The sequence below is a fragment of the Acartia tonsa genome, chromosome 13 (genome assembly GCF_053477335.1).
Source record: "Acartia tonsa isolate MP-2025a chromosome 13, ASM5347733v1, whole genome shotgun sequence".
In the NCBI taxonomy this organism is placed as follows: Eukaryota; Metazoa; Arthropoda; class Copepoda; order Calanoida; family Acartiidae; genus Acartia; species Acartia tonsa.
Genome location: NC_137272.1, coordinates 23,010,787 through 23,023,186, shown reverse-complemented (window position 1 = coordinate 23,023,186; position 12,400 = coordinate 23,010,787). Strand labels below are relative to the sequence as shown.

Genomic DNA, 12,400 nt, shown 5'->3' with positions numbered 1-12,400 from the left:
TTGTCTTTACTACTCATTAAATGTCACAGTGAGAACCATGGAAGGTTTTACATAGGTGAACCTACAGAATGATTATAGATACATATTGGATTCTAAGCTGGATGAATAATTTGCAAGATAGTGTATTCAAGATAGTGTAAGAGCAGCTAACTGACAGGAAAGCACTTGGCTCATAGCTTGAAGAAAATAATAGTAGCTTATTACTAGAGTGAATGTGAATGCTGGTTACATGATCATAACTGGATTTTATTCAAGTGTGATTTCCAATGGCGACTTTAAAAACCAATTTGAAAATAAACACAGGCAAGTTCTTTGTCCTAAGCAGATCAATACTACCCTTCCTAAAAGCTACCAGTAGTAAAGGGACCTAGGAAGGTGTTGAACAGGAAGACCAAAATGTAGGATTAGCAAAGCAAAAATAAAGGGCAGTTTGTCTATCAAGTGGTGTTAAATTTGGAATCATAGACCCACCTGACTTTCAATCAGCAGAGTAGGCGGAAACCATGGTAAATTTCTGAGTAATAGAGAATGAGAGGATATGAGCTCTTAGCTGAAGTAACTAAGGCAAGGGAGTCTTAAAGGAAGCCTGCAAGAAATACCACGCTTTAACTGCTGAAAGACTGCCACAAGTAGACCAAATACCCCAAATTTGAAGCCTTCAGCTTCTATAACAAAAAAGTTCTAGGCATTTTAAAATGACATTTTATGTACAATGGAAATTTTGAAAGAATTGCAATGCTTATGTTGAAAACTTTAAAATTAAACTACGTGGCCTAGAAACAAAATTATAAGCTTATTTTTGTCATAAATTTAGGTTTCCAGTAACTAATTATATTTTTACAATAAAAATACCCATTTTTATAGTCAAAATCATTAAAAAAAATTAAGTTTTTCTTGCGTTGTACCGAATGTACTGTAGCCAATCAGAAGGCTGAATCAGCTTAACAACCAATCACAGCTAAGCTTGTATTAGTTTACCCCTTTGTTTCCGCTATGATTTTCGTTTAAAAATGCAATTTAAATCGAATTTGTTTCATAGATTTTGACTATGAAATGTGGTGTTTTTATTGTAAAAATGTAATCAGTTACAGGCAATCTAAGTTTCTGACAAAGATAAGGTTATAATTTTATGTCTAGGCAACGTAATTTAATATTGTTTTTTCTTTTATGAGCATTGGAAATCTTTCAAAAATTCCATTGTACATAAAATGCTATTTTGAAATGCCTAGAACTTTTTTGTTATTGAAGCTGAAGGCTTATAATTTGGGGTATTGGGTCTTCTTGTGGCAGTCTTTTAGCAGTCCTTTAAAGACCATGTAGCTAGATGCATGGCAGTCTTGGCTTTCATTCGTGGAAAGATCTCTCATGACAGTAGTTAGTTCATAGGAAACCAAAGGAAGTAAAAAGTAAGAATACTTGAAAGTTTATTCTTGAGGTTATCCCTTTATATCGCAAAAGTCAAGCCACAAGTTCAATAGCAAACAAGTGCCATAAAGAAAGAGTCAAAAGTGTGTGAAATTGTTGATTAACAAACAAGGTTAGAATTCTAAACTGACTTCCATCAAGATTTATAGGCTGGGTGAAACATGTCAGCCGGCTAGAATAGAGGTCTGGCTATACCAGGGTGGAGAGAGGTACCCTGTTTAGTGGAAAGTATAATGAGGCATACTTGTTAAAGTTGAAGGACAGGGATGGTAACTTTAATGTCTTAAAACAAGAAGTTTCACATGTGGATTGATAGGAGATAATGTTTTAGTGAAAGAAATTTTAGGGCAATAACTTTATGTTGTGAAGTCAAAGGCAAAGTCAGATAGATTGAATCATGTTAAAGCCAGGTGAAAGCCTATGGAGGCAAGAAGCAGTTCTGACGTGCAAATTTATTGTTGAACATTAATTCAAAATAATTAACTCTTACTCAATTTCTAGACTACAAATCTTAATCCATTGATTCTGAAAGATCTTGTTATAAGTGATAGCACAATCTTCAGTACAGCTGTTACTTATTATACTTTTCTTGCGTAAATTTAGGCTAACTAAGCAGCAAATGTGAGAAAATTGAGATTTTTTTGGGAAAAACTATGAAATTTTGGATAAAAAAGTAATTTTCAAAAAAATCCACAAAAATGATCAGCTGTGATTTAACAAAAGTCATGTACTGAACCGTCATTGTCTCCCGGTCATGAGTATATAGGTCTTGTGAGACGTATGTCTAAAAAAACCTGTTTTCTATCCAGGACACCGGTGAATTTGTTCAGTGGTTAGCAAAATCCTTAGGACAGATAGTCAGACATCCAGTTACTCCTATCTACCTATCTTTTTAGATCAATCTAGAATTCCAGTTTCCCTGATTTCCTAATTCTTTTATAAACAAGAAATGTGGGAATTCAATTTATCGGAAATTGTTTTCCAATCTCGTAGAGTCGATTAGGGTTTTTAGTAGCAATGCTACTCTATCAGTAATCATGCCCTACCTTCCGTAGGTCTGTCTTTCTCGACATTTACCAAATTGATATCTTTTCTCTCCCTTTCTCTCTCTCTCTCTCTCTCTCTGCTTTATCCCTCTCTCTTCACTAATTCCTATCTCTCTGTCGTCTTATTATCTCTCTCTCCTTCTCTCTCTCCTTCTCTCTCTCCTTCTATCTCTCTCTCTCTCTCTCTCTCTCTCTCTCTCTCTCTCTTTTTGTATTTTTGACTTAAACAACGCAAGTATAATGTATAAAATTCCAGGGATCTAAAGGGATAAGACAATGGCCGATAAATTGATGTACATCCCCATTAATGATGCAAAAATTTACCCCTTCTGTCGATTTTAATTAGTGGTTGAAACGTTTGAACACTCAACTTAATGAAGCAACCAAATTTGTAATGCCTAAGTATAAGAAGCGTTCTTATAAAACTTTGTGGACCAGTGCCATAAACAGCCCAGTGTCCCCTCTCTTTCTGATAAAATTCCCTTATTTTAGGGTATTTTAAATTATTGTATGATTGTTTTTTTTCAGGGTTCGTCAAATGCTTGGAAATATCGACGCACTTCATGATTATCATAACAGGTTTGTATGTTATTTATTTTACTATCGGCTGCGTCCCTAGCATCTAGGGGCTCTAAATTCGAAGGAACATGAAAGTGCAGAAAAATAGCATAAAAACTTACCCATACTTATTTATAAAAATAAAATACCCTAAAACCAAGGACTTATAAGAAGCTAAACAGTAAAGGAGGACCATATAGGTTTATCGGTTAGTGAAATCCTTCGCTACAGACAAAAAAAATCTTCCTACTTTATATAATAGGATTACTAGGATAATAATATCCATATGTAGCGCAGTATATACATAGTTATTTCTTAAGGGAGCAAGGGCAAATCTTACGGCTTTAATTGTAAAGTAGCTACATTACTAATTAAATACAAGCAATCATTTATATCGCAATTAAGGTTATTGCATAAGATAAAAATAACTAACCTCCTCTCCTTCTCCTCTTATTTTCAATTCAATTCAAAGGACCTATTTTTAAAAGCGAAGCTTTTCTATAATTAGGGTCGGTCCGTCCGTCCTTCCGTCCGTCCGTCCGTACGTCCGTCCGTCCGAGATAGATAGCTTTTATTCGTTAATTTAGGCATGTTAGAATTGTCCTATCGATTTCAAACTTTGCATGATGATTCCTGTAGTAGTTGGGTACGATTTAGAAAGCGTAGCAACTCTATAATCATTACCAGAATGTCCGTACGTCCATTTTAAACATGTTGATTTTTCTACTTTTTTAACGACAAATTTTCAAGTGTTTTAATTATCCGTTTGATCTGATTTTTAGTATATTGATTACTGGGACAACAAAAAACAATATTATAAGCGAAGCAAGTCTATAATCAAGTCCAAAAATGTAAGTATGCCCATAAACATTATCCTGTTTTTAAGCAGTTTTTCAACAAATTTACCTACAATTTTGATTCGACATTTATACATTTATGTTCCGATTTTTCAGTTCAGATACTATACAAGTGTTAATGTCCGTTTGTCCTACCGTTTTAGTGCTTCGCTTTTATGGATGTTGTCATCCTTGTTTTAGATATTATTTCTATCCATCTATTTATTTATTCAATTATATAACCAATAAATTTTTCTATTTATTCATCTATAATTGAATTAGTTAATGGCACTATCTATCTATTTAGAGTTATGTTGCCCCGTTTGGAAGGAGCCGTAATGGATGGGGATTCCGGTGCCATAAGGTAAGAGAATAATATACGAACATACACTCATTATCGAACAACTTTACTTTTAGTAAAATACAGAAAACGCTGATCGCAAATAAAGTAAAGTATTAGGTTTTATAACAAATAACTTGCACATCTCTTGTTTTAAAGTACTTACTGTTCAAGCAACTGCTTATGAATAGGGCATTCCCCCTACTTTATGTCATGGAAATAAGCGCGGTTGATATACTATTTAATATCTCTAAAATGACACCTCTAGTGAGCACATTACCGGCCTTTACTCTAACACCGAAGCTTATTGAAATCAATATTCTTTTTTTTAGTAGCGAAACTACTCTATAATTCGAAGTGTCCATCCGTCTGTCTGTCTGTCCGTCTGAGACAGAATAGGGGAAACGTGATTTTCTCGGCTCCTGTTTAAGATAGAAGGCTGAAATTATTTGTCAAAATTCCCATTAATATGGAGCATAATTAAGTATAATTAAACATGGATGCCAGTCGGACCCCTTTTTAGCAGGTTTTAGGCTATTTTTATATTAAAATTTTTCTCCATATCTTTGGTGTCTATGGTCCGATTTTCAAATTTTTTTCAGTTATAGATATCATAATTAAATTTCCTGTCGTTTAAGAAAACAAACATGGCAGTCAGACTGCCTTTTAGCAGGTTTTGGGCTATTTTTATATGTTTTACAAATTTTCCCACATCTTTGGTGTTTTTGGTTCAATTTTCAAACTTTTTTGGGATATCAGTATCAAAATAATTTTTCCCATTGTTATGAGCATCTTTTATGTCGTCATTATACAAAATAAAACAAGGTTTCGTGTTTATTTTCTCCGATAAATCTATTCTTGATTTTAAAAAATACACTTTAAATCTACTTGTACACATTCCCATCCACGTTTTTGTGCTCCGCTACTTATGGATGTTGTCATCCCTGTTTTACATTTCATTTGTTTGAATTATTTAAAAGACCTTCTTTTTCCCAAATTCTTTTATTTTCTACAAAAAATCAATATAAAATCAAACTTAAATTATAGACATTGATTTAAATGTCAGTATTGAGAATACATTTTTAGAATAGACATTTTTAAAGACACTGAATTTGTTATTCTCCAACGAACCTTTGAAAAAAAGCGTAGTCACTCAATAAATTGGGTGTACGTCCATCATTTAACCATCTTAACATCTGCTAACATACTAAAGCTCTACTTCTTTTGGATGTATTCGCTCTGGCTTATAACTACTCTATACTATGTACTCATTTTATATTAAATATATAGAGAAAAACAAGAATACTTTGGTCTTGAGGTAGCGTGGCAAATAATAAATTTTTCTCAAAGTGCCTAATTAAACATAAAAATCACCACCCTTATGATTGAAAAAATTGAATATATAGGGGTCAGGGGTTGGTGGGTGTTGTGAGCCCCGCAGAGGTAAGTCATAGGAACAAAACGACTCCTCCACCCCCCCCCCTTTATTTTCATTTTCAATTTATTTAGAAAATAAGATAAGGAAAGCACCAAAATAAAATGATATCAACATAGTATATTGTTATACATATAACAATGAACTGTTGAAAAGTAATATTAAATATAAAAAATCTTCAAACATATTTAGCAAATTACATTTTTTAAAAGAATTTTCAATTAAGATTTCAAGTAGGTTTGCCTTTTCTGACTTTATGGACGGACAGACAGATTTTAAAAGTATACTATTTTAAGATTAGCTTCGCTTTAAAAAAATAGGGTTGAGAACATTGAACTTTTTAATCTGCTTCCAATCAAAAATTCACTGAAAAGTGGTCATTTAAAGAAACAGAAATTTTTTGTTAAAATTAAAAATCTTTTTGCACAATATTTATCATTCTTCCAAGACAGATTTTAACGCATCAGTATTTCTCCTGCATTGTTTTTTTTCTTGTATAGGGATTGTTAAATGGAGAAAAATTATACCTCTGTCTTATTTTCCAAAGACATGTCAGTGTACTTTTATAATTTGTTGACAGTATTAATTTATCTCCTATTCTCCTAGCCCTATTTTTTGGCTAATGCATAAAGCATCTTAATAGCTGAAATGTTAAATAACACCTGAAAACACATTTTATACTTTTGCTATTTGTGATATTGACAATATTGTTAGAACATAAATATTGATTAAATTTTCTTTTGACGGCTTAATATATTTTTTCAGTTTTGGAATCTCAAATTTTAAAGTCGCTTTTTTTGTCTGTTTTTTAATAAGTAGCGCAGATACAGTATAATGTAAGTTTGTATATACGTCTCTACATATTTACACATGCACAAACCCGTACAAGACATATAAACAAAGAAAAACGCTTAGCTTCTAAAAGCAATGCTTTCTGTAAGTGCCTTTTGATAATTTGTATTTGTTTCTTCTACAGTTTTTAGTTCTATTTTTAGCATAATTTTGGTACGCTACGTATGGACTATATTAGCCTTGTTTTAAAAATAGACTTGTCCTTGTATTATAGAGGGGTGCTTGATGAAATAATTCTTACCATAACATATAAAATTTTAACGTAAAAATTAGTAAAATATTCAGCCACCTATAATACAGGGTGTTTTTTTTATTGAGTTAAAAGTATTGCTTAATTTAACCCACTTGCCATTGACAGAAATTAATAATCTATATCTTAATTTCTTCATTGATGTGGGACATTTTGTATGAGAAAAAAATATTTGGCGATTTTCAACAAATTCTGCCTTAAAAACCGGTTTTTCCAAGTACCTATTTTTGGAAGATTTTTGGATCATGACTAATTTAAAGAGTGTGTAAAAATGGGTACATTTTTAAAAATCAAATTGCGCGGCTTGTATTAATAGTAGAAAAATGTTATGCATACCGTTAGAATTATCATAAACTCTAGTTTTTGGAAATATATGTATCATATTCATACTTTTTGTAGTATAAAAGCTACATTGGAAAATGTGAGAAATGTTAAAAAATTGAAGTAAGTTGGAACATTTTACCACATAGCGATCCTAAACTAATACGTAGCACAGGAATAGTTCTTAAAAACCTAAAAACTAGATTTTATGACGATTCTAACGATATGCATAACATTTTTCTACTATTAACACAAGCCGCGTAATTTGATTTTTTTAAATGTACCCATTTTTGCACACTCTTTAAATTAGTCATGATCCAAAAATCTTCCAAAAATAGGTACTTTGGAAAAACCGGTTTTTAAGGCAGAATTTGTTGAAAATCGCCAAATATTTTTTTCTCATACAAAATGTCCCACGTCTATGAAGAAATTAAGATATAGATTATTAATTTCTGTCAATGGCAAGTGGGTTAAATTAAGCAATACTTTTAACTCATAAAAAAACACCCTGTAGGTTATAATAGAGCATAGAAAATATTTATTTAGGTTGTCTTTCAGTTTCTGAAAAAAAATCATTTTTATTTTCGTTTTTATGATCATTATCTATAGACTTGGAATTATTTTCATTTGGAATTTGTTTGTTTTGAAAGAGTTATCACGGCTTTGAATCCGTTTAATTTCTGCTGGAATAAAACCAGAATCGAATGATTAAGAAGCTTTAGGAGTTTGATGGCAATTGCTCTAAAGAAAGTAAATTAAAATAATAGGGTTATTAATTTTTCGTACTCGCTGACAACTAGCTATATGAGATTATGCTATAGATATAATTTATCTGTCATTATCCTTTCTCTGATATTTTATGAACCGAATTTGAAGGTTGCAAAAAATATAGTAGAACAAAATAACTAGAATTGTCACATCCCTTCGAAAACAAAAAAAAATAGAAGTTAATAACATTTTATATTAGAACAGAAATAGTATTGGTAACACTAATACTCATTTGTCACAGGAATCATCATAAATAATTTTAGCCGCTAATTTTTAATATCAGAAGTTAAGTCAATTAAAGTGTTTTAATGGGCAAATGGACGTACTGACGGACATATGACATTGTAGAGGTACTTTTAAATGAAAAACAGCTGATGACACATAGATATTATAAAACATGTTTGCCAAATTACTCTATGTATATGAAACTTCAATTGCAAAAAAAGTAAAATAAAATCACAATTTGTCATATTTGTCCTTTTTATCTCTCTCATTCTCATTTCCTTTTTGTTCTCTCTCTCTCTCTCTCTCTCTCTCTCTCTCTCTCTTTCTTTTTTAATGCATTTCCTAGTTATTGATCGATTGATCGACATTTTCCGATAGATTTTTTATTCTGGATGGTACTCAACAAGGAGAGGGTTGAATTTTTACAGATTTTAATTTTGTAATGTTTTTGTATCATAAATTGTAAAAGAGATGGGGAAAACCCCCTTTTCTCCCATCTCTTTTTTTCTTCCCCCCTTCCCTTTTTCGGGAAAGAAAAATATGACGTCACTGGAATCGTGTTCCGTAAAAATTATACAAAATCGGGAAAGATTGGGTTGTGTCAAGGAAATGGCTTCTAGAAAAAAAGACCCCCCCCCCCCCTAAAACTTTTTCTAGAGTGCTTTTGACCTTATAATTATACAATTCATTAGCATGATTTTGCCCAGAGATGCACTAAATTAAGTCCTTTAGATCACATAAAATCATATACAAAGACACTAAGGGAAGGTTAAAAACTAGCAAAATTTACAAATATTACATTATTCAAATAGATTAAATTTTTGAATATCTGCCCCTGTTAGTGGTACTTGAATTTTTGATTTATCACATAAATCAAAACGCAAAGAACAAGGATGACAACTTAATTTGATAACGAAGCTGTTCCAATTAATTATAAGGAAGTAAAGATGCCCAATATTTTTTCTTGTTTTAATAATATTCTTTTTAAAATTAGGATAAACATTTATCCTTTAATGTTAGGCTACCAAAGCAAACCTCTATTTTATAAAGATTAAGTTTTAATTTGGACGGATTATTATGTCCGAATGATTTAGTTAGAACCTTTCCAGGACTTATGAGAAGCAACACTGTAAATAAGAATCATATCGGTTCAGCGGTAAACGAAATTCTTCGGTACAAACATACAGACATCCTGTTACGTTTTTATAATGCAAACCAACAAAGTCTATAGAAGATAAGCTATGAAAACAAGTCAACACTAAAAAAATGCAATAAGTTTGTGACACGAAACAAAATCAAATCTGTTGTCAATTGTTGTTTAGTTCTTGTTATAACAGCCAAGTTTTTATACATTTGGGGTGTGTCTGTTCTTACGTCCTTTACGGATAGCTCTGATTCTTATATAAACGTATTACGGCGTCTGTCTGCCTGTGTTTGTGTGTCTATCGAAGGATCTCGCTAACCGTAGAAGCGAGATTTTTCTTCTTTACAGTGAAACTTCTTAAGGTTCAGGAAAGTTCTATAAATATTTGAGGGGTGATTATCACCAATATCCCAATTGAAATCCCAACCAATTAGAATTCAATAAAAGTTCTTAAGCCAACGGATATGAAATTATGGGACTAGTGGATTTAATAGCCCAATGTCTCATCCTCACCCGAATCTAGACCGAATGAAAATTGATAGAATTAAATTGAATAAATTGTATTGTTGTTTAGAGTTGCTTCGCTTACAAAAATATGTCTAATCATCATAGTTATCAATAATTCTTGGCTTTCGATAAACAATTTAGGTTGCTTAGGGGTTGGGTGCTGTAGTTACATATTAATTTCTTTCTGTTCTTCCTTAAGCTATCTCATATATCTCCCAGGACCCATCCTTTAGAGATTATAATTTGTCTCCCATTGTGTTATTCCTTTATCCCTACGTAGACTAGTAGAGCAACAAATTAGATGGTCATGACCATTACTCCAGTGTTTCAGTAAAACAACCATTTTTTAGCATAGCTGCTCTCTACTTCACAATGACTGTCCAGTGTCCATCCATTTAAAAGCAAAGCTCTTATATAATACTGGTCTGTAAGTCTGTCAATTGTGCTATTTATGCCTGTTAGAATTGTCCTTTTGATTTCAAACTAAAGATATGGATTTTTCTAACAGTTAGGTACGATTTAGAAAGCTGAGCACTCTATTATCGTTACCAGAGAGTCCGTATGTTCAAAACATGCTGATTTTTAACTTTTTTGACAACAAATTTGCCCTTTTGCCTATTTATTTCGGAACTTCACAGTCATTGATGTTGTCACCCTTTTTAAACACAATTTTAGTTTTATCCTTATATAAAAAGGAAGGATTTTGATTTTGATGCACAAGTTGTGCAGTATTATGTGGACACCATGCCAAGTTGGTATATATTTGTACATGTACAATGTACATACATGCATGGTTAACAAATTTGTTAAGCTACATACTTTCATGGATAGGTTAGCTAAAGAAAAACAATCCACAGTCAAAATGCCTTAATATAATCTTTTTGCTATTCCCCTAACAGTGTGAATGAAAAAAATGATACAAAATATTTTGTTTGAGATTCAAACTAAACTTAGATATCAGATGGGTTAGTTTGAGCATTTTAGTTACTGTCATTTTAAAAATATTAGAGAGATTTCAGGAATTATGGGGAAAAAAAGGCTTTGATAATTTTCTTGGCGAATTACAGACATACAAACCTTCTGCTGCATAATCTACTTTACTGTCATATGTTAGGCAAAGTAGAATTAGGTACAGTTTTTACTTTTCTAGGTACTAGTTGATACGCTCCTAGAGGCCTTTACTTCAGGTGTAATTTAGAGAAGGGTAGGGGATAAACCTCTTTTTATTTTTTAAATGAATTTTCTCAAAATTTTGCGGTATTTATTTCAACATCAAGGTTAGATTTCTCTTTGGGGATTGGAGGCACCCCTTTCTAAAATAATTATATACCTTTTCTAAACCTATGAGAAGCTTGACTGTATGTAAAGGAGAACCCTATCGGATAAACTCTATGAAAAGTACAAATAGACTGACAAACATCTTAATTTGTTGTATGTGTTTAGATACACCAGATTTAGAAAGTGTATCAGCAACTAATTAATTAAAAGGGAAAGGATTTAAATAAATTTGCTAATTCATTGTGGGTTAACCGTTGTGCCATCACTTCCACAAAATATATTACATTTTCCCAGCTAATCGCATTTTTTTCACAAACTGACCCATCCCAAGAAACTAAAAGGATATGACAATGGCTGATACATTAATGTACATTCTAAATGATGATACACAAATACCCCTACTTTAGATTACAATTAGTGGTTGAAATGTTTTCACACTTAAGAATTGTTTAGGCAAAGAATAAGAAAACATTATTATAAAACTTTGGGAACTAGTATAATAAAAAGTTCCCTCCCTCCCTGGCCCTTTCCACTTAGCTTTTCTTTCTACACTGTGTGTGTGTGTGTGTGTGTAGCCATAGTTTCTTAGTGTTTGGACCTAAGTAGTCATGGAGTAGGACGAAACATTTTTGTATGCTAGCACCAGGGCCAGCTCAAGGTCCACGCTCAAGTACAAGTACTTGAACCGCTGTCTCAAGGGACCTACTCTTTATTACCTCAACCTCGCCGAGTATGGCAGGTGTCCCAAATTAAGTCACTGCAATGAATTACACTCTCCACAGATGAGCTTGGGTAAGGGTTGTACTGATATTATGTACTTGACTATTGAGTATCCGAACTACCCAATCATCACCCTTCTTACACAACTAAAGGGAAGTTGCGTGAATGAATTGCTACTTAGAACTCGAACTCTCACCCTCACCACCGTAACTCAATGCGTCACCACTGAGCTACGACGCCCCTTTCTTCCTACACTAAATTTCATCTATAAATAATTTTGTATATTTTTGCGATTATGTAACATTTTATAGATATGAGAAAACGTGGGAGTGATAGGACCCCCTAGTTGAATAAGTATACTACATACTGTGACAGTAGACGCTTCCGTTTATTGTGTAGGCTGTATCAGAACTTAAGACGTTAAAAATAGTTGGAATTGCTGTTATGCCAGACGCCAAAAGTAAGGATAAGTTAAGACATAAAGACAAGGTCCATACAATCAAAGGGTGGGTTGTCTGTATTTGAACTTATGATGTAATTGTTTCATATATCCATCTTTTGTATTAAAATAGCTTATTTTCTGTAAGTTATTGTAAAACCTCAAATATGGCTTTTTTAGCAACTTTAAGATGAATTAAAATCATCACAGGACTATACCAAACTTCTTTGACAATTTTAAAAATTCTGTCTTTTTT

The 12,400-nt window shown here is 32.4% G+C and overlaps 1 protein-coding gene across 1 annotated transcript in view; it reads left to right on the top strand.

Moving 5' to 3' along the window:
• Positions 1–12,400, top strand: part of LOC145304592 (uncharacterized) — a 53,447-nt gene that overhangs the window by 24,862 nt on the left and 16,185 nt on the right. Inside the window, exons 8-9 of the mRNA XM_080146512.1 lie at positions 3,000–3,050; positions 4,173–4,229. Coding sequence (XP_080002638.1) covers positions 3,000–3,050; positions 4,173–4,229 — 108 coding nt within the window. The remainder of the gene's footprint in view (positions 1–2,999; positions 3,051–4,172; positions 4,230–12,400) is intronic.